General features: G+C 48.6%; 1 protein-coding gene across 1 annotated transcript in view; it reads left to right on the top strand.

Moving 5' to 3' along the window:
• Positions 1–23,644, top strand: part of LOC126534689 (uncharacterized) — a 75,576-nt gene that overhangs the window by 6,197 nt on the left and 45,735 nt on the right. The window contains exons 3-9 of the mRNA XM_072289513.1: positions 642–827; positions 2,159–2,310; positions 2,734–2,945; positions 3,432–3,634; positions 16,601–16,789; positions 17,935–18,117; positions 22,853–22,994. Of these exons, the coding sequence (XP_072145614.1) occupies positions 642–827; positions 2,159–2,310; positions 2,734–2,945; positions 3,432–3,634; positions 16,601–16,789; positions 17,935–18,117; positions 22,853–22,994 (1,267 nt within the window). The remainder of the gene's footprint in view (positions 1–641; positions 828–2,158; positions 2,311–2,733; positions 2,946–3,431; positions 3,635–16,600; positions 16,790–17,934; positions 18,118–22,852; positions 22,995–23,644) is intronic.

The raw sequence follows: 23,644 nt of genomic DNA, 5'->3' as shown, positions 1-23,644 counted from the left end.
CACGCGGAATTGTGGCCGGCTTCGGTTAATTCATATCGCCGATGTGGATATATCGTTGACGTACGTGGTATGAAACCGTATCATTCGTCGCCGACTTCCAAATTTTTAAAATGAATTCTTTTCTTATGCAAAAAGCTTTTTTCGATTGCCCAATAATTCGTCAACTTCTGTGGCGGCCTTCCGTGTAAGTGAAATCGATCAGCGTCTGTACTTGCTTGCAAAAACGGTCGAATTTCATTACAACGAAATTCAAATATAATGAAAGAAATCGCGAATTTTACAGACTTCGTTATATTGCCGCTTAACTGTACTGCAACCGGTTCATAGATGTTGAAAGTGCACAAATGATACATTTGACTGAACATACGTTACGATTGGTCAGAAAAAGCCTGAGCAATCAAAACGTATTTTTCTTCCTGTGTATGGTGTCAACGCTCCTTTGCTATTTTATGCACATAGCATGGGCAGATTCTTCATCTTTTTCTTTGCGTTTATAACAATGCCATGATTCTAACGCTACACACTCAAAAGTGGAATGCCAGAAAGTTGGTGACAAAAAATGAACAAGCAAATTTTTTATTGAAATGTATAATTTTTCAATCCTCATATCCTGTTTGACTTTGAGTGATGATTACCTGCAGTGTGACCGTCTATGTGGAGAAGGCACTCAGATCCGAGAAGTTGTGTGCATCAACCCTCTCGGTGGTGAGACTGTGGAGGTCCTGGATGACTCTGGTTGTGATGAATCGACAAAACCGCCCTCCAACCAAACCTGTGAGCTGCGACCCTGTGATGGTACAGAATGGGTTACTTCAGCGTGGTCTGGCGTGAGTATTTGCACTTTCTATTCACTCAATTGTCGCACGTTCATTGATTAGATTTTGGTTTGAATTAATTTCATTTGATGTATTCACCCATGTTAGGAATCTATTGGGTGATAGAATTTAGGAGGCAAAAACTGATATGGGACCATTATCTAGTAAGTGCCTGGCATAGTACAGTGAATTGGGCATCAGCCGACAGTGCTGCCTGTTCTGAGGAAATATAGTGGAAGAAACTGATCTGAAAAAATGTTGGCGTCATGGAGGTGCCAAAAGAAAACTGCCCTGCTTTTAAGTTCATGGACAGCACATGGTTATTGGTACTGTGCAAGGCTAACTGCCATGCATGCACTTGTGTGTTCCTTTTTTAGATTAAAGTAGTGCACAGGCAGCAGATCTCCAGAAAAATGCAGATCTCTGGATTTCGTCTGAGGCCATTGCTACCCTAAACCGCAGAACGGGGATAATGGAGGCTAAGCTTGTTGACGTAAGCAGACTGAAGGTGGCCGGTAAAGTTAAGAAAGCACATCAGGATTCCGAGGCGTCGGGCACGTGCACCACGCTCAAGGGGATGCTAACTAAATAGAGACACAATGGCGGACAACACAGGCAAATTATTTGTGTGGCAATGGAACTGCGCCAGCTTCAAGAGGCGCAAGGCCTCGCTACAATAGTTTGTGAAAGCACAAGCGGACAAACCGCATGTCCTGCTCCTACAGGAGACCCTTTGTGAGGAGGCGACCTTCTCGGGTTACTGCGTTGTCTCGACGAGAGGAGACGGTAGGAGAGGGGTAATCACTATGGTTAAGAAGGCAATTTCCTTCCAGGAGCACGATATCACAATAGGCAGAGCTGATGCTAGCACTAGATTGGAGGCGCAGCTGGTTGAGATAATCCCTAGTGGCAGGATCAAACAGAGCATATTCGTCCTCAATGTGTACAGCCCTCCGACAGATCAGAGGCAGAGTTTTCGCGGACTCCTAGGCAGGGCAGTCGCCATAGCGGGTGACAGCCCTCTGATAGTGGCAGGGGACTTCAATGCCCCGCACATGGCCTGGGGTTAAAATAGACAAACGGCGAAGGGAGTGAACTTAGTGAGCACGGCAGAAGACTGCGCGTTGACCCTAGTGGCGGACCCCCGCTTTCCCACGAGGATAGGCACCTCGGTCTCGAGGGACACGATGCCAGATCTGGCTTTTGTTAGAAACACTGACGCAGCCTGGACTAACTTGCAAGAAAATTTAGGGAGCGACCATCACATTGTGGCGTTATCAATCAGAATCAGAGCGGCCCCGCTTAGGATATTTAAGTACGTTGATTGGGATCTCTTCCGAAAGATACGGGACGAAGATGAGTCGGAGTACGGTGCACTGGAGGATCTACTCGCGCAGGTCAAGATAGACGTTGAAAGGGCCACCAAGGAAATATCCACGGACCTTAGGACCCCCAGGATGGACGCGCGCCTGGCGCATCTCCTGGAGGCCAAGAGGTCTGTGCTGGAGAGGTGGAAAACGCAAAGGCTAAACTGCAGGCTGAGAAAGAAGATCGCGTAGCTTAATCGCAGCATAGAGGCACACTGTCTCGAGCTCAACAGGCAACAATGGAACGAAGCCTGCTCGGCAGCAGACGGGCGAATGCGCACGGGGGGAAAATGGAACCTTCTTAAGCACCTGCTCGATGATAAACAGACCAAGGGTAATCAGAGACTCTCCGTAGATAGACTTGTGCATAAGCAAAAACAGGAAGGTCATTCCGATACGTCCCTTCTCCGAGACCTGGCAAGGAAGTATCTTCCGGTAGGAAAGGATGAACTACGGGAATGCCCTCAATACGTGGGGGAGGACGCCCCAAAGCTCGATGATCCGTTTTCTGAGGCAGATATCAGGGAGGTGCTCTACAATCTCAATGGTAGGTCGGCCGCTGGGCCGGATGGCATAACCAATCGGGTTTTGAGGAACCTGGACGACCGGTCCATTAGCACCATTACTAAGGAAATCAACAAGGTATGGGAGGAAGGTAGTGTTCCGGACTCGTGGAAGCAGGCGACGGTGGTACTGATTCCTAAGCCTGGAAAGCCCCCAAGCCTGGACAACCTCCGGCCCATTTCGATAACGTCATGTTTAGGTAAGGTTGCCGAGCACGTTATTCATAACAGGATCTCAAAACACATAGAACGGGAGGGGTTGTTCTCGTACAATATGGTATGGTTTAGACCATCTCTTTCCACGCAGGACGTCATGCTACTGCTAAAAAGACAGGTTATTGACAACAGGACTAGAGACGTCAGGGGCATTCTTACACTAGACTTGTCCAAAGCCTTCGACACCGTGTCGCACGACTTCATCTTAAGTGAGATTTCGGCATTGAACTTGGGAGGTAGATTTTTCGCGTTTGTGGAGTCCTTCCTGAGGGGCAGGACGGCGGTCGTCAAGGTGGGGCAGACCAAATCAGAACCATTCCCGCTAGGAAACAGAGGCACGCCACAAGGGGCGGTGATCTCCCCCCTCCTATTTAACATTGCAATGCACGGACTCTCGAAGCGGCTGGCCGCCGTGCCAAACGTGGGACACGCGCTGTACGCCGATGACATTACGATCTGGTGTCCGGGAGGCTCGGAGGCGGCCGTGGAACAGGCGCTCCAGGAGGCCTTGGACGTGACCCAGTCCTTCCTGGAAGGCACGGGTCTCCAACTCTCCCCGACGAAGTCAGAGCTCATGTTATACAGACCGGCAAGGCAGGGGGTTCGGGGGCTCGTGCCGCTCGAGCAAATCCCCATAGATGTATACACGCGGGACGGCCAGAAGATCCCCAGGGTAAATTCAATTAGAGTTCTAGGATTGTTGCTCGATGCCAGGGGCTGTAATGCCAAAACCATTGCGCATCTGACCGCCAAAACCGAGAATATTCTCAGATTAATCATGAGAGTCTCCAATAAGAAGGGGGGCCTAGGCGAGGACAACCTACTTAGGGTGCATCACGCTTTTCTTATGAGCCACATCAACTATGTGGTCTCGGCCCTGCAGTGGACAAAGACTGAAAGGGACAAGCTTGACACGTTGATGCGGAAAAGCGTCAAGAAGGTACTGGGTATTCCGATCACGGCGAGCACGGACAGGCTAATGCAGCTCGGCGTTCATAACACGACCCTCGAACTCATAGAGGCGCAACGAGCGGCGCAGATCACGAGGCTTTCGGGCTCCAGCGCCGGTAGGCGACTCTTGGAGGCTGCGGGCTTGCAGCCACGTTACAGTCACAGCGAGGTGGTTCAGCTGGACGAGAACTCCAGAGGGACCTACGTCGTCAGCCCCTTCCCTAGAAACGTTCACCCGCAACATAATGCGGGCAGGCGAGCAGCTCGTGCCAGGGCGATATTGAAGAAAACGGTCGGCATGGAAGCCTTCGTGGACGCAGCTCAATATGGGCGCTCCGGTAAATTCACGGTCACGGCGGTCAGCGAAAAGGGCGAGCTCCTATCTGCGGCCTCGGTAGGCGCTGTGACGGCCGACGTGGCAGAACAGGTGGCGGTGGCGCTGGCGATGCAGGATTCAAAAAGGCCGTATATCTACACTGACTCACGCGCGGCCGTCAGGGCTTTCGCATCGGGAATGGTTGCGAGACAGGTGGAGGCGATTCTGAAAAACAAGTCCAGAACTAATTGTGACCCCGTGCATTATATTATATGGTTCCCAGCTCACATGGGCGACAACGTGCTGCCGGACCGCCCGAACCCCAATGAAATTGCTCACCGCCGTGCACGAGAATTAACGCGCCGCGACGGCGATGGGGCTACATTAGATCCGGAGGAGCTCGGCCACAGCGACCCCTTATTAACCTTTCACGAGATCGTCTCCCATTATAAAGAGGAACGCAGGTGCTTCCCGCCTCCACATCCAAATCTATGCAGATCACAATCGATCACGCTTAGGATGCTTCAGACGAGGTCATATCCCTCGCGAGGTTTCTTAAGCAGGATTTATCCAGAAATTGACCCACAGTGCCCGGATTGTGGGGAGGTTAGCACTCTACCTCATATGCTCTGGCAGTGTCCTGCGTTACGGGATACGTCCCTCACCAGCGAACGGGACTGGGACGAGGCCATATCTAGTACGCAACTCAAGCTCCAGTCCATGGCCGTCCAGAGGGCCCGTGAAAGAGCGGAGAGGCTTGGCCTCCCGATTCCGACATGGGAGCAGCCAGCGGCGAGCCGGGGGCCCCAACGGGTCCCCACCGGCTAGTCCCTCAGGACCTCATTAAAAGTTCATTGTCTGTCTGTCTGTCTCTGGATTTCGGCATGCTTGCCACACGTTCTGCTCTGCCACAGGCTATGCCTTACCAAGTAATGTAATCATGTCTTGAGACAGGTCGCTGATATTTCTAAATGAGAGAAAGCAGATAAAATGTGACATGATGTATAGGTTTTAAGCATAAGTATTTAGCTTTGGCAGGTGCAGCGGTGGCGTAGAGGTAGAGCATTCGCCTCGCGTGCAAGAGGACCGTGGTTCAATTCCGGCACCGCGCAATTTTCCACCCGATTAAAAAAAAAAAATCTGCGTGTTCATAAAATTCCATAAACAGGCCTGGAGTGCGGCCTCATCCCAGTGACCAGAACCGGTAACGCACTCCCTCACTAGAGCAGGACTGGCCACCCTTGTGCAGTACTTGGCCACAAACTCCTATATGAATACAACACTGAAAAGCCGGCCCTCAGTCCCCAGCAGCTGCGAAGCAATTGACCACGGCGGTGGTCAGACCTGTGACGCAGCAGAGGGTGCTAAGAATCCCTAGGTCCGGACAGGCTGCCATTGCAATCTGAACCTGGCAAAGTTTAACGCTAGAACGTTATCTAGTGAGGTGAGTCTAGCAGTGCTATTGGAGGAATTAGAGGGCAGTAAATGGGTTATAATAGGGCTCAAAGAAGTTAGGACGACAAAAGAAGCATAAACAGTGCTAAAAAGAGGGCACTTCCTGTGCTACTGGGGCTTTGCGGAGAGACGAGAACTAAGAGTCGGATTCCTGATTAATAGGAATATAGCTGGTAACATACAGGAATTCTATAGCGTTAACGAGAGGGCGGCAGGTCTTGTTGTGCAGGGTGTCTACCAACCGGGAAAACCGGGAATTCTCAGGAATTTTGAGTAGTCTGGAAAAACTCAGGTAAAACTCGGGGAATTTCTGCCTCTATCAGGGAAGATTACCTGTAATTTTATTGAAAGGGTCGAAAGTCGCGGTAATGCTGGCTCGAGTAACAGACAGGAATCGTAATGAATCATATTTGACGCCCTGTTGTCGGCTGGAGGAGTTGTGTACAGTCAACGACCGACTTTCCGGATGCCCGATAATTTGCACAGCTTCGCAGCACCACTAGGCACCTCATAGAGTCAGTGTACCAGAACGTCTGAAATTTCTGACGCAAGAACCCTTCGCCGTCCGATTTTCCGGTGCTTTTTGCCATGACTGCAGGTTCAAAAGGGCATTAATCAAAGCCACTACCGCTGCCGTTTTGATTACCTCGCCACCTCGAACCGGTGCTCTCGCACGCAGATCCACTGGCACCCATAGCAATGCTAGACCTAGCTGCTTCGACGTTGGCTATTACGCTTCTTGCCATTGGGTGCCGTGTTTTCCATTGAAAGGATTTGCTGCTTGCTGTCAGCAATGCCGCCGACTCCGCCTTTGTGGTCCTGGTGATTGGCTTAGAAGCTTGGAAAGCACGGTGCGTTGCATAATGCCTGTTCCCGAGAGTCAGCTTTGCCTTTTTACAGAAGTGTTACTCGGTGAAGCATCTCCTGTCACAGTACAAGCACTGATATGCCTGATACGTCTACCGACAGGCCTTCAGAGCGCTTTCGAATGCGCCTGGGGCGGTTTGAGCCCTTAAGGGCAGTAAATGACATGCATTTATTTTTTCCAACTGGCCGATTTTTCGGTCACTCTCGCGGCCCCTGGGGAGTTCGAAAAATTGGACGTGGACTGTGCAACTGATCAAAAAGATCCTTCAAATGGTCCGTGGGCCGAACGAGTGGCGGAAGGAGGACAAGAACAAAAAGGACCTACGCATTGATGAATGAAAGGGAAAGGAAGCGTGCTGCCGCTGTTTTGAACGAGCTTGAACTCAAAAGACAAAGTGTTGGCTGATGCCGAGATGCAGGTGTCCCTCATCCAAACCGAAACAAACTCTTTAAAGCAATGAAACACAACACTAAGGTGTCGTGCGCGGGCTGAGAGTATGTCAGGACAATTGAGGTTGACTTATGAGCTGTTGAGAGAGAATCTCAATTGCGACAAAGTTCGGGCGTCATACTAGTGAGCCTGCTATCAGTTGATAAAAATAGCTCGTATTCGAAAATATTTGCTTCCGTATGCATGTCCTTTTTATTTGTATTTGAGAATGTCTGACTCCATTTGCGATCTCTTTCGAATACATTTTATTTGCTGTGCATTTTACTAACTCCTTCTTCTATTCTGTTTGAATAACATAAGCACTACACCTTAGTGTTCAAACTGGATTAAGTTGTTTTTTTTCCTTTGTTCTTCATATGCTTACTAGCGAGTCACAGCATCGGGCGACATGGTTTCAGCCCGTCTTGACATATAACGTAGTTCTGCCTCACTCAGGGAATCTTGCAATGACACTAAGAGAAAACCTGCAAAACTCAGGGAATTTGGAAACGTCAACTTGGTAGACACCCTACCCTGGTTGTGAAACTTAATAGGAGTTACAAATTGAAGGTCGCACAGGTCTACGCCCTTACATCCAGTCATGATGACCAGGAAGTCGAAAGCTTCTATGAAGACGTGGAATCGGCAATCGGTAAAGTCAAAACAAAATACACTATACTGATGGGCGACTTCAATGTCAGGATAGGCAAGAACCAGGCTGGAGACAAGTCAGTGGGGAAATATGGCACTGGCTCTAGGAATAGCAGGGGAGAGTTATTAGTAGAGCTTGCAGAAAAAAATAATATGCGGATAATGAATACCTCCTTCCGCAAGCGGGATAGGCGAAAGTGGACGTGGAGGAGCACGAATGGCGAGACTAGAATTGAAACAGACTTTATACACTGCGCTAATCCTGGCATCATACAAGGTGTGGACGTGCTCGGCAATGTGCGCTGCACTGACCATATGATGGTAAGGATTCGAATTAGCCTAGACTTGAGGAGAGAACGGAAGAAACTGGTCCATAAGAAGCCGATCAATGAGTTAGTGGTAAGAGTAAGAGGGAAAATAGAGGAATTGCGGATCAAGCTACAGAACCGGTATTCGGCTTTAACTCAGGAAGAGGGCCTTAGTGTTGAAGCAATGAACGACAATTTTATGGGCATCCTTAAGGAGTGTGCAATAAAAGTCGGTGGCGACTCCGTTAGACAGGATACCAGTAAGCTATCGCAGCAGGCGAAAGATTTGATCAAGAAACGCCAATGTATGAAAGCTTTTAACCCTACAGGTAGAATAGAACTGGCACAACTTTCCAAGTTAATCAACAAGCGGAAGACAGCTGACATAAGGAAGTATAATATGAATAGAATTGAACATGCTCTTTGGAACGGAGGAAGCCTAAAAGCAGTGAAGAAGAAACTAGGAATAGGCAAGAATCACATGTATGCATTAAGAGACAAAGCGGCGATATCGATCATTACTAATATGGATGAGATAGTTCAAATGGCTGAGGAGTTCTATAGGGATTTATACAGTACCAGTGGCACCCACAAAGATAATGGAAGAGAGAATAGTCTAGAGGAATTTGAAATCCCACAAGTAACGCCGGAAGAAGTAACGAAAGCCTTGGGAGCTATGCAAAGGGCGAAGGCAGCTGGGGAGGATCAGGTAACTACATATTTGCTGAAGGATGGTGGGCAGATTGTTCTAGAAAAACTGGCCACTCTGTATACGCAATGCCTCATGACCTCGAGCGTACCGGAATCTTGGAAGAACGCTAACATAATCCTAATCCACAAGAAAGGGGATGCCAAAGACTTGAAAAATTATAGACCGATCAGCTTACTGTCCGTTGCATGCAAAGTATTTACTAAGGTAATCGCAAATAGAATCAGGAACACCTTAGACTTTTGTCAACCAAAGGACCAGGCAGGATTCCGTAAAGGCTACTCAACAATAGACCATATTCACACTATTAATCAGGCGGTAGAGAAATGTGCGGAATTTAGCCAACGTTTATATATAGCTTTTATTGACCACGAGAAAGCGTTTGATTCAGTCAAAACCTCGGCAATCACCGAGGCATTACGGAATCAGGGTGTAGACGAGCCATATGTAAAAATACTGAAAAAGTACTATAGCGGCTCCACAGCCACCGTAGTCCTCCATAAATAAAGCAACAAAATCCCAATAAAGAAAGGCATCAGGCAGGGAGATACGATCTCTCCAGTGCTATCCACAGCATGTTTACAGGAGGTATTCAGATACCTGGATTGGGAAGAATTAGGGATAAGAGTTAATGGAGAATACCTTAGTAACTTGCGATTCGCTGATGATATTGCCTTGCTTAGTAACTCAGGGGTCCAATTGCAATGCATGCTCACTGACCTGGAGAGGCAAAGCAGAAGTGTGGGTCTAAAAATCAGTCTGCAGAAAACTGCAGTAATTTTTAACAGTCTCGGAAGAGAACAGCAGTTTGCGATAAGTAGTGAGGCACTGGAAGTGCCTAGGGAATACATGTATTGTTAGCATTATATTACCCCTTCATCTTCTTGAGCTGTATATATTCATCATCATGGCCATCATCATCGGCTTTAGCGCGCGACCAGCTAAATAAACCGTCGAGGCTTAACATCTGTCTCGCAAGTGGTGGAGGGTGTTCTCGATCCCTTGGTCCTCTACGCCTTCGAGTTTCCCTGGAGCTTCCTTCAGGTCGCCGCTTGCTCCGCCTGTCCATCACCATGCCCCAAGAAGATCCACCAGGGGCCTCCAGCGTCACCATCTCTGTCCACCGGCCGTTCCTTCATGGACCATCAGCACGCCGCAGCGCAATCCCACCATGTTTGCTGGCCTTCGTACTGACGACGTTGACGACTGCCTGGACAATAATCACCGTGTGAGTGAGTCTAACCAGTGGGATGATATGCACAAGTTTTGTAACGTCACATTCTAGCTCACTGACGTTGCCAGGACTTGGTTTCTTAACCATGAGAGCATCTTGCCTGACTGGGCGGCATTCAAACACCAGCGTCGGCAGATTTTTGGTGCTCCCAACGTCCGCTCTGACGTCGCCAAGAAAAAGCTTGATGGACGGACGTATGCAACTTCCCGGGGAAACATACACCTCTTATATGGAGGTCGTCCTCGCCCTTTGTCGCCGTGTTGACGCCGCCATGACGGAACCTGATCGTGTTCTTCATATCCTAAAAGGCATTGCCTATGTCGCGTTCAACGCACTGGCGATCAAGAATCAGAATACCGTTAACGATGTGATCGTGACTTGCCAACACCTGGACGCACTGCAGGCCCTCCATTTACAACCTGCCGCCGGTGAAGCGCCTCCTCCCTCGGATACGGACCTGCGTATGCTGATTCGGACTCTCATGCGCGAAGAGCTCCAAGCGTGCGGCCTGCTCAGTCCTCCCGTTCTCCAGCCTCAACCTTCGGTTCCTGGCCTGCGCGACATCATCAAAGAGGAGCTCTCCTCCATGACCTGCGCTGCGAGTTATGCCTCTCCTTCGCCATCCACCTCGTATGCTCAGCTTGCGACCGTGCAACCAGCGTTCCTTCGTACAACGCCTCCTGCTCCTGCTACCCGTCCGCCTGCCACATCATTTAACGCTACCCGGCCTGTGCCCCGCCTAATTTGTTATTATTGCGGTATTCGCGGGCAAATATCGCGTTTTTGCCGAAGCTGATAACAGGATGAACGCCGTGGCTACGATGTTCATGAGGGAGACCCGTTGCTTCCTCCGAGTCCCTACCAGCGCCGGCTTTCCCCACGCCCACTTTCTCCACTTCCCGATGCGCGACGCAACTACTGTACAGGTCGCCGCCGCTCGCCCTCCCCTCTCCTACGTTCGACATCACCCCTGCGACCGGCCACCCGCACTCCTGACTACTGATCGGAAAATTAGATGGTGCAGTTTTTGGAGGGAAAGCTACAATTCCTCCAGTGTGCCCGGCCAATACTTTATTCGTGTGTGTAGAAGGTATAACAGTTATAGCTCTGATTGATACGGGAGCAGCTATTTCTATTATTCACGCTGGCTTGTGCTCTTGTCTTCGCAATGTTACTACGCATTACAATGGAGCTCTCCTTCGCGGTGCAAATAATGTTGTGATTCGGCCATCGGCGCAATGCACTGTTCGAGTCTCGATCGACGGGATACGCCAGCATATCCAGTTCGCAGGGTTGACTTCCTGTGCTCACATGCTCATACTAGGGTGGGACTTTCTCCCATCGGCGTCTGCTTTCATCTCGTGTCGTCAATGCCTCGTTAACTTGGCAGAGACTGCTAATTTCGACGACTTGCACGAACCGCGCCTTCGCTTACGAACTGCTGATGATTGTATGGTGCCACCTGGCCGCGAACAACTCGATGTAGTTAACTTTGACATCACCGATGGTGACGTTTAATTGTACCGTCAGCCCGTTGCCTATTCGAAGGGATTGCTCTTGCACCCAGCCTTGTTCGCTTCACCGACGGCACGGCCACTTTGGCTGTACTCCACACAACCACTGAGCCAGTCCTGCTTCCTAAAGGCGCCGTTCTCATCTGCGTCTTGGACACTCAGCCTGTCTCCGTGCTTACCTCGGCTACTGCTGTTTTACAACTACCCACCGCTATATGTCCGGTCCCTTCTTCTGTTCTCGCTAGTGCCATCAGCTCTGATCTAACGCCACAGCAGACGGGGGATTTACTGGCGTTCTTATCCAAGCATAAAGACTCCTTCGACGTCCACTCTCCTCTTCTGAGACAGACTGCTGCGACGGATCATCGCATACACACAGATGGAACTTCCATCATGCGCCGGCGGCCATATCGCGTTTCTTCCGCTGAATGCCAGATCATCGATACCCACGTTGCCGACATGCTGAAACGTAGCATAATCCGCCCTTCCTCAAGCCCTTGGTCGTCACCTGTCGTTTTGGTGCGTAAGAAAGGCGGCTCAGTGCGATTTTGCGTAGATTACCGTGCCTTGAATAAAATAACCCGCAAGGATGTATATCCAATGCCTTGAATCGATGAAGCGTTAGATTCATTACAAGGTGCGGAGTATTTCTCCGGTCTTGATCTATGCTCCGGATACTGGCAGCACCCCATGCACGAAGCAGACAAGGAAAGAAACTGCCTTTACCACACCCGATGGACTTTACGAATTTAATGTAATGCCCTTCGGCCTGTGTGATGCCCCCACCACATTTGAGCGGATGATTGACGCCGTACTATGGGGCCTAAAGTGGAAGACTTGCTTATGTTACCTTGACGACATCATCATATGGGGTCGACTTTCCATCAGCAGTTGCAGCACCTCGACATGCCTCTCAGCTGCTGGCCTTCAGCTGAATTCAAAAAAGTGCCACTTCGCCAGCAAAACCATTAAAGTACACGCACACCTTGTCAGCAAGGAGGGCATTCGACCCGACCCCGACAAGACTACCGCTGTCGTCCTCTTCCCCAGGCCTCAATGTGTCGAAGACTTACGTAGCTTCCTTGGCCTAGCTTCGTATTTCCGGCGCTTCATACGTAAGTTTGCCACCATTGCGGCGCGGCTCCACCAACTCCTTCCTTCTGGAGCTCCCTACGTATTATCGGATGAATGCCAAACTGCTTTTGACGCCCTCAAGCGTGCCCTCACGTCTGTACCTGTGCTTTTTCATTTTGGCAACACGGTACCCACTCTTCTACATACTGATGCCAGCGGTCACGGTATCGGCTCTGATCTTCTGCAACATGAGCAAAATTCCGAAGAATGCGTGGTTGCACACGCAAGTCAAGCTGCAGAGAAAAATTAAACGATTATCGAGCAAGAGTGTCTCGCCGTTGCTTGGTACGTCCAGAAATTTTGGCCTCATCAGCACGGCCCCCACTTCACAGTTGTTACTGATCACCACGCCTTGTGCTGGTTGGCGACGCTAAAGAATTTAACGGGACGTCTCGGCCGTTGGATATTTCGTTTACAAGAATACGACTTCGACGTCATCTACAAATCTGGAAAGAAACACCAGGATGCCGATGCTCACTCTCGTTGTCCCTTACCACCGTCTCCAAATGCTGCTTGCTTACCACCTTCCGTGAGGAAACCGCAGGACGCGTCGCCTGCATTCCCTTCGCTTGAAGCTCTCAACCGGCTCCCATTCAGCAATTCTCATATGTTTGCCTCTTGCCAACGTAATGACTCCTACTGCCACTCCGCTATGGAACGTATTCGCGGATAATCTCGCCCACCTAAAGCTCGGCTCCGCCAATAGTTGAAGAACTTTAAGATAAAGAATTCGATGTTATACCGCTATGTGTATCATCCAGAAGGACACCGTTGGGTTCCTGTCATTCCCCGATCACTTCGGGCCCAGATACTGGAGACCTTTCACGACGATCCCACTGCCGGTCACTTTGATTTCCACAAAACCTATGAGCAAATTCGCAGCTTCTCTTGGCCTGGACTTGCAACCAGCGTAGCGAAATACGTGGCTTCCTGTTCGCTCTGTTAACATCGCAAATGACTGACCTCACCTCCGGCTGTACTGCTCCAACCTGTCCCGTGTCCTGAAGTTCCTGTCGCAGGCGTTGGTATCGACCTCTATGGACCGTTGCCCTTAACCACTGCTGGTAAACGATGGATCGTCACAGCTGTAGACCACTTTACACGGTACGCTGAAACAGCCGCACTATCTTATGGATCCGCAGAGGAGCTTGCATCCTTTTTCTTGCAAGCCATCTTTTTACGGGACGGAGCCTCACGTGTCCGTTGGAGTGACTGTAGCAGGACATTACTGTCTAAACTTCTCGACGATGTTCTCCGTGCGTCCAATACCATACATAAAATGACTTCCAGCTACGACCCTCAAACTAATGGTATCACAGAGCGCTTTCATCGCACGCTGTCTGACATATCTATGTACATCGACCCTCACCACTCCAATTGGGATGCCATTCTACCATTCGTTACATTCGCATACAACATGGCCGTCCAACGCACTACGTGCTACTCGCCCTTTTTTCTTGTGTATGTTCGCCAACCGACCTCTATGCTCGACGTTTCTTTCTTTGGTGTCCCCGTGCCCTCGTCCACATAAATGTGTGTGCAGTTCATTTCGCGCATTGCCCGATGTCGCCAACGTGCCCGCCTGAACACCGACTCCAGTCAACAAGACCGCAAAACTCGCTATAATGCATCTTACCGTGTTGTTTCCTTCCACCCTGGAGAAGAAGTGTTACTGTTGACCCCAGTTCACGCTGCTGGCTTGTCCGAGAAGTTTCAGTCCCGTTTTATTGGGCCCTACATTGTTTGGGAACAGACTTCGCCAGTTAACTATCGTGTCACTCCAGTTGTTCCGTCTTTGGTGGGCCGCTACCGTGCCACAGAGATTGTCCATGGTTCGCATTTAAAGCCTTTCATACGGGATTTGCCGCCCTAACCAGCGGCCATGTTGGCCGCTTCCACGCGCCGTGGAAATTGTGTGAGCATTACATTACCCCTTCATCTTTTTCATGACCACTTCAAAACCTATGACCGCTTCAAAGGTCGCTTCTACTCGCCTGGATTGTCCGCCAGTGTAGCGAGGTATGTCGCTTCCTGCATCCTATGTCAGCGCAGAAAGCTCCCTACATCAGCTCCAAGCGGACAACTGCAACCAGTTCCATGTCCGTCGCAACCATTTAAAGTCGTTGGCATTGACCTGTATGGTCCTCTTCCTGTGACTCTCCCCGGAAAACGATGGATTGTGACAGCCGTTGATCACTTGACACGCTACGCCGAAACAACTTGTGTGAGTTCTGCCTCAGCCTCTGAAGTTGCTGCATTCATAGTTCAATCCTTAATACGGCGCCACGGCGCTTCTCGCGTCCTCCTGAGCGACCGTGAAAAAGCATTCCTGTCGCAACTAATAGACGAAGTACTCAGAGCCTCCGGAACCACCCACAAGACTACCTGCAGTTACCATCCGCAAACCAACGGCGTCACAGAGCGATTTCATCGCACGCTGTCAGACATGCTAGCCATGTACGCACATCGAACCGGATCACAGAAACTGGGACGCAATTTTGCCATTCGTGACTTTTGCGTATAATACCGCCGTTCAACGCATGACCGGTTACTCGCCATTCTACGTTGTCTATGGTCGTTCGCCCTGTTCCTGTCTTGACGTCTCATTATTTGCGCCAACTGCCAATCAATGTCCATAGTCCTGTGAAGAATATGTGTCCCGCATTCTGCGTTGTCGCCAGCTCGCCCGCATCAACACCAAAGCACGGCAACAGGATCGCAAGCAACATTACGACGCCTGTCATCGCGTCGTGTGCTTCTGCCCTGGCGAGGAAGTGCTACTCCGGACACCAGTTCATACTCCTGGCTTGTGTGACAAGTTTCAGCTTTGGTTCATCGGTCCCTACAAAGTCTTGCAGCAGACTTCTCCGGTTAACTATCGCGTGGTACCAGTTATTGTTCCAAATCACGCCGCTACCGCGCCGCTGAGGTTGTCCACGTTTCCCGAATGAAGCCTTTCTCGAGGCGTTCGCCGCCCCTTTTAATTGCGGCCAGGATGGCCGCTCTCGTGCGAGGGGAGATTAGTGTGGCCATTTATAAGCTATTCTTTGTCATCTGTACATGATAATCATCATGTGGGGTTCATATGGGGTTCTTCTTCATCATCGCTTGAGGGCTGGCTCTCGAGTGTGATCCGTGCTGTGGGCGTGGTCGGTTCGCCTCATATTCGACTCAGAATAAACATCGGGACAACTGCGGCGTCACAATATATTCATCATCTTGCCCTCTGTCTCGCACCATCATCGCATTATCTGTCTCGCACTACTTAGGGCAGGTAGTGACCGCGGATCCGGATCATGAGACTGAAATAATCAGAAGAATAAGAATGGGCTGGGGTGCGTTTGGCAGGCATTCTCAGGCCATGAACAGCAGGTTACCATTATCCCTCAAGAGAAAAGTGCATAACAGCTGTGTCTTACCAGTACTCACGTATGGGGCAGAAACCTGGAGGCTTACGAAAAGGGTTCTACTTAAATTGAGGACGACGCAATGAGCTTTGGAAGGAAGAATGATGGGTGTAACGTTAAGAGATAAGAGCAGATTGGGTGAGGCAATTGACGCGAGTTAATGACACCTTAGTTGAAATCAAGAAAATGAAATGGGCATGGGCAGGACATGTAATTAGGAGGAAAGATAACCGATGGTCATTAAGGGTTACGGACGGACTGGATTCCAAGGGAAGGGAAGCGTAGCAGGGGGCGGCAGAAAGTTAGGTGGGTGGTTGAGATTAAGAAGTTTGCAGGGACAACATGTCCACAATTAGTAGACGACTTGGGTAGTTGGAGAAGTATGGGAGAGGCATTTGCCCTGCAGTGGGCCTAACCCCTCTGTTGACGATGATGTTGTAGCTTTGCAGTATAATGTTAATTTCTCACGCAACGAATCTAGGTTTGATTCCCGGCCGAGAGAAAGATTATTTTCTCTTCAGCCTGCGGCTGATGCTGGTATCGAGCGTATAGCCCACATACTGAGTGTAAAACTCTGAGAACTTGCTGGTCGCACCTATTAAAAAAGAAACTGCAGGAGTATTTTGTTCCTGAATGTTGAACAATGGTGCCTTTCAACCGCAGTGTGAAGTTCCGTGCTCGTCGCGCATTGAGACCCGGCAGGTGCTCTGCACCAACGAGGAAGGGATAGTGTTCCCCAACGAGTACTGCGATGACGAGAAGCGGCCAAACACAACCAAACCGTGTGACAAGGACGACAGTGTCCTGGACGACCAGTGCCAGTACATGTGGTACTACTCCCAGTGGAGCCCTGTGAGTCTTGCTGCACACTGTTCGCATTGTGGTTTGGCCCACTGTGCTTGTAGATTTGTGTGTAAGAGTGGTATCCCCCTGTTGGCGAGACAGGGGCAACAAGAACACGGCAGTGCCGACCAGAAGAGTAGCCATAGATATTTGTCGTCTCAGACTCTCCTGACAGGATTTTTATTGCAAATTCGACTCAATTTAATTTTCATTGTCATTTATCTTATGATAAATTGTTGGGGCTCCTCCAGGCGAGAACGTCTGTCACAGGCAGATTGAGGGGTTCCTGAGGGGCACGTACATACAACCGCTTTCATACCAGCCTAACACAACTACAGTTTTTGGGTGTGTGTGTGCTGCAGTCATTCATGCAGACTAAAAAAGGAATGATTGTCACCCACCTGAATATAGCACGACGCCACAAAGGACTTGAAAATTGCTTGCAGTGCTTTTAAAGGTATGATAAAGGTATGATAAGCGAAAGGGATGAGCAGTTGCCCGAGGGACACACCTTCACCCAATTAGTGCCCTCGAGCTGACATGTGAAGGCACATCGTCGCAAAATTTTTGCTGAAGAATCTCTGCTGAGTGTCATTAAAGTGCAGCTAGCACTCTCAGCAGACAGGGTGTGCTGCTGTGCATTTTCATTTTTCAATCAAAGTCAAATGTGTAAATAAAAATGCACAGGAGTGTTGTAGAATTTAAGAGTTAGTTGTAGATAACAAGCAAGTGAAGGCATCACACATTGATATCGCATTTAAATTTGCCCAACTTGAATGGCTGTTCTTGCATACTCCTTGGTCTTGTAGAACCTTTCTGTATACAAAGGCAGCATGATAACTGTCTTCTATCTCATCCATCCATCTCCTTCTTGGTTTGTGAGATGTTGCTGCTTGCTGATTTGTTCCATGATATAGATGCGCATGCAGGCAGTGCATTCCTTTGTGTGTTGCTCTTGATAAACTGAACTCGTTAGAGAGTGCTTGTCCCGTGTCCTTATCTCAGTATTGCCGTCATCTCCCACGCTGGTTTAAGTATGCATCTATTGCGACTAGCCCAACTTCCTACCTCCCTGGTCTTATGCTACTTCCACCGACTGCTGCTTAAGCTTTGCCCAAGTTTGACTAGTTTAGAACACTCCTTTTCCTCTGCAGTGTTCCACGGAGTGCGGGAATGGCATGCAGACCCGCAAGGTGATCTGTGGCATCTTTATCGACGGGAGCATCATCGATGTGACGGATGACAACTGCAACCCAGCAGAACAACTTAACTCAACTCGGGAGTGTTCTGTGGAGGCTGTCTGTAATGACACTTGGGTCGCTGCTCCCTGGAATCAGGTGTGCATTCCGCAAGGATCCTCTCTATCTGTTTGTCGACATTTCACAGAAAGCATGATTGCATTACGGCAATTTATTTTAGCACTGTGAAAATAAAAATGCCTTTTGTGGTGCTAAAACCACAGTGCTTGTGCAATGCAGACCCGGAAGGAGGGACAGACATGAATGGTACACTACTTACAGCATAAATCTTAATTTGTTATTTTGAAATATGACATATTTGTAGCATCAGCATAAATTGAAATCTGAACTTGAAGACAGCCTCATCAGAACACCAGATTCTCATAGGCATGAGCATGACAGTGTACGATCACTCCTTGGCCGGAATTCAGGTATGATTCGGACTCAAATCCACATTTTATAGCTCGAATTAAGCCACTCCTCTAGCAAATGCAGATGAAGCTGGAAACGTAAGAGCAGTCTGCTCACTTTTGACTTGTTGGACGACATGAGTGATTTCTTTTTTACTCAGTGTTACAGATGGATTGCTGATGCAGCCAGCAACTTCTTTTGCGATCAAACTGACTTCCATGTTTTCCTGTGGGTCTTTCCCTCTACTGTTGTGCAATATAGAGCATTAAGTAAATGATGTTTCACAACCACAGTCATCACAATGTATTGACAGATGTCTGTCTCAGTGGTGGTTCAATTTACTCTCAGTCTGGTCTATTGGCCTATCAACTCTTAGCCTATCATTTCATGGTACCCAAATAATAGGTGAGTAGCCCAAAACTCAGTTCTTCTGCATTTGGGAGAAACCTTGAAGTGACAATGAAGGCAGATAATAAGGCAGACTGAAGCGGTACAGCGTTTCGTTAAACATTTTCGAGCCCTTGTCAACGTACCTCACCGGCCAGGTCATGCACAGGGCCTGTGTGGAACCTTCATGGCTTGAGAGCTCTGGTGGTTCATGAAGCATAGTGCTTCGGGCTCTCTCATGAGCTTCAGGACTGGGACGGTGTCACAGAAGCCGTGCATCATGAGACCTAGCACACTTTTTGTCACTCACACAAGTGCCGTGAAAACGTTTGACGAAGAACACACATTGTACTCCTTTGGAATGAATTTGTTTGTATGAAGATTGCTCATTGAATAGAAAAATTAATACTGAATGCTAGTCTTTTTTGAAGCTTGTTGGTGCAGTCTTGTTGCATATGGTCTCCTAGCGCCACCATTCGCTAATGCGAACATAAAAAAATGAACGAATACAGTTGCGTTTCTTTTTTACTGGTTCATAAGTTCCTGGCAAACACGATCTTTTGGCACCAACATTTGGTACATTGCCAAAGTGTAGGCTTGTGCGAATATTCGATATTTTCGAATAGTTGAATGAATAGTGCGCTATTTGATATTCGCTTCGATTCAAATTTTGTTGTTGGGAAATTTCGAAGTATTCGGCTCGAACGAATAGCCGCACGCGGCAGGGAGAAGGCGTTTTTTGAAGTTTCGCTTTTGGATTCAGTAATATTTTTCCCAATCCGATCCAAACCATGCCAGGACAACAGAACTGTACTCATAACAAAGGCATAAAAAAACGCATCTCGTCAGCATGGTGCTGTGGTCGATTGCTTTTAGTGGGCGACTCTGTCTCTGCCGCGGTGGCATTTGATCAATCCCAGCCGCCTTGAACCACTCCAGAGAGCACCATGGGGGACTTGCATGCGGTCAGCAATCCGATTTGGAACTTTTTTGTAAAGATTCCACCGGGAACCTAAGCTCGATGTCTTAAATGCAAGGCAGTCCTGAAGACCCCGACAAGTACGACAACAACCCTAGCAACGCATTTAAGGAGACACCCGGACTTGCACAAGGACTACCAAGAGAAGCGGGACGCACGCGAAAGGCCATCCAAGCTCAAGGAGGCAAGCAAGGCAAGTGGTCAACAGGCATTCATAGCCGACAGTTTCAAGCTGAAAATGAAAGCGTCGGCCCCAAAAGCCCCACAGATGACAAAAATGATAGCTCGCATCGTAGCTCGTGGTATTCACCCCTACAACGTTGTCGAAGAACCAGGTTTCCTCGACATGATGAAGTTCGCTATGCCGGATTATGCCGTGCCGTCTCGGACAACGTTCTCAAGAGCCATTATTCCGGAACTCTACGCATCAAGCAAAGAGAAGGTGAAATAGAAGCTCGGGGACATTTTGCAAGCAGAGTGGAGTCGCTTTGAATCACAACTGATGGTTTGACATCGCAGGCAAATGACAGCTACGTTTGTGTAACTTGTCACGTCATGGCCAGTGGCTTCAGGCAACACGGCTTCCACAGAGATGACCGACTCTCACACTGCAGAAAACCTAGAGCTATTTATCGCAGGTGTCATCGTGGAGTGGGAAGTTCCAGCCCACGATACTGTGCCGATCTTCGTCATTACAGATAATGGAAGGAGCTTTGCTTCTGCAGTAGCGCGGTCGTCCTGGAGTGGTGTGCAGTGTTTCGGACACACCCTTCAGTTGTGTGTCAGTGATGCCAAAAGAGAAGTGTCATGGTTTTTGCAGCTCTATGCTAAGGCCAGAGCGATGATGACTAGATACAAATGGAGTGCCAAGGCCCGAGGACGGCTTCAGGGAAGTCAGAGAAACATGCAGCTGGACCCTCTCGACATTATACAAGACGTCCCGAGGTGATGGAAGAGTGAGCATGCCATGATGACCAGGCTTGTGAAGCTCTGTACAGTCATCACTGTAGAACTTTCAGAATCTGACGCAGTTCCAAACTTGAACGTAAGTGAGTAGAAGCTTAATTGTGAATGCAGCAGTGCAAGTCTTGAAGCCACTTGACCATGCCACAACTGAACTGTCTGGGGACAGATATCCCATGCTGTCAGAAATCATCCCCCTGTTGCAGTGTACCGAGGTGGTTCTAGCTGAACATGTTTCCGAAGGTGGTGAGGTAGCATTGCTTGCCTCAAGCCTTTTGCCTAGCATCAAGACGAGGTTCCCTGATATCAAGATGTCACGCCTTCCTGCATTGGCAATGTTGGTCGATCCTAGATACAAAGATGCCTCACAATGGCAGCAGAAGAGACTGCCAGCTGATCAACATGGCACAGCAACAAGTGAGAATAGCATCTGGTCTGGAGACCCATCAGGGGACTCTGTGTGGAGTGCCTTTACACACTTCAGTTCGCGTGCACATCATTCGGACGAGGTTGCTGAGCGCTTGAAGGCCCCCCTTCTTTCCCAGTCCGAAGAACCCCTTGTGTGGTGGAAAAGCAAGGGCAGCCACTTTTACCCAACTCTGGTTGCAGCTGCCCGTAGGTATCTTTCGATACCAGCCACCCAGACAAGAAGTGAAAGGCTTTTTTCGACTGCAGGAGCCATTGTAAGCTGCAGAAGGGAGCACCTCAAACCTCAGCATGTGGAACAGCTAGTGTTCTTGCCCGAAAATTTGTAGATTTTGTCAATAATCAAGTTCTTTACTTTCCTTCAATAAATCCCAGACCTTAGCCATCTGCCGTTTTTTTTCTTTACTGCCGTTTTTTGTTTACTTTACTTTTTTCTTTCTTTTCCTTACTTGCTACTATTCCAAGTATTCGCTTCGAAATTATTCGAGAAGAATTACTATTCGCTTCGAACCAAAAAAGCACTATTCGAACAAGCCTACCAAAGTGCGATCGTATGATATGTATTCGGGCCACTAGATATGGCCCATGTAAACAAGAAAATGCGAAAGGTGCGAGCGACGAGAACTGTAATCACCTGCTGCAGCTACTTCCCCGCAATACTCGCCTGCCCTTCTCACGTGAGAATGCCGGCGCATACTCGGTTTCTTATTCTTGTACCAGCAAATCTCCCTGGTTGTTGCGTGCCGCATTCACAGCTATTGCCACCAACCCTATTGCGAAAGCATCTCCACCATTCTGTTTCACAGCAGGTGGGGCGAAGTGCCGTTGGAAGCGTACTGCACGCTTTTAATAGGCGATAATCCAAGCATGCTGCCGTTTCTTGCTACAGAGAGCACAAAGTGAGAGTCATGTTTCGCTCTGGCGGCATGGTATTACGGTGTCGCGAACCAGCTCGATTTTGTTTTGGTTTCCCACTGCTGCCTTAAAACACTACGCAATAGGAAAACAACAATGTGCGTCTCCGATCCCTTGGGTCCCACCAGCCGTATGTGCATCGGCGTCTCGTGCCGAGCGGGCACGTCGAAACTTCCCGCCAAAATGCCCCGCTTGAAGAAGCTGCTGACCGAGGCAGAATTCGAGGAGCACAAATGTGAACTTGCCGAAGTTGCAAGAACGACAATGTGCATCTATAATGCAGCTCAGGCCTGACCAGCTCAACATGCGTTGGGGTCTCGTGCTGCAGTGATTCATGCAACACTTCGCATTACATGGATTTAAACTGCAGTTGAATTTGTCATATTTTTTAGTGACTTTGAATTGTATGCTTTCCCGGTTAGTACGTTTTCTCTCATATTATTTTTTTCCAATAGGGTCTGAATGAAGTTCTACTGCATTACATCTGGATCATGACAGTAGGGATGTCATTATGTGACGTTACAAGTTTAAGATGTTTTATCTGATTGAGGTACTTATGCTAGGGAAGTCAAATGAGAAAATCAACCGCAATGAGATAAAATATGCTGATTCAATTTGATGCAAAAATTATTTGCTTTTCAGATGCCCTGTATTTACTCCGTAGCCGCAAGCCATACTGAAAGAGTACCGAACAATGTCTTGGGTCTGATTGTGGCGTGTGAGTGAAGTCTGTCTTGTGGCAAATTCTTGCAGTGTTCAACGCCCTGCGGTGGTGGTCAGCGCACAAGAACTATCATTTGCCACGTCAATGGGAAACCAGCTGAACCTAAGAATTGCGATGTCAGCAAGAAGCCCTTTGACACTGAGTCATGCAACATGAATGCTTGCGACGAAGGTATGACTCGTCTTCGGCATGATGTATGGTTCCGCAAAGATGAATACTTAACATGCGGATTTCTTGGCTTGCAAATAACACTTTTTGATTAGAAGCACCATTTGTCAGTCTAAACATATCCAGCATAAAATAACGAAAGACAGAACAACAAGAGAAGTATTAATCTGTAATTCTGGAACCTAGCTGTTGCATTAGATGTGTCACATAATAGTACATGAACTTAGGAGCCGGCGTACTGGCCGATAAGCCTTTGCATTTCATCAAAACAGAAAATTGGATGTGTTTGTATATGTTGACCATATTTAACTGTGGAAGTGAATGTGTTCGGGCTGTTTGGCTCATGATTTCAGCACAAAAAAGCAGCTTAACGAACAAAACACAAGGGACAGACAACGGTGCTGTCTGTCCCTTCTTTATGTCCTGCATACTGCACTAGTTTGTCCTGCTTAAGTCGCATTTAACTACAGCACAGAAATATATAGCGCAAGTAGAGGTAAAAGACACGCATGATTGCCACATCTACAACTGAAATTTATACGGAGACTTCGAGCTTAAATAAAACCAGGAGCATGTGCGCAAGCACAGTAAAACAAAAAATTTTATTTGCAATCGAGATATAAGAAAGAGCCAGTATGGCAGCAGTTGGTCGT

The sequence above is a fragment of the Dermacentor andersoni genome, chromosome 7, assembly GCF_023375885.2.
Source record: "Dermacentor andersoni chromosome 7, qqDerAnde1_hic_scaffold, whole genome shotgun sequence".
NCBI classification, from domain to species: Eukaryota; Metazoa; Arthropoda; class Arachnida; order Ixodida; family Ixodidae; genus Dermacentor; species Dermacentor andersoni.
Note: the sequence above shows the minus strand (reverse complement) of the source record. Positions and strands in the feature narration are given on the sequence as shown.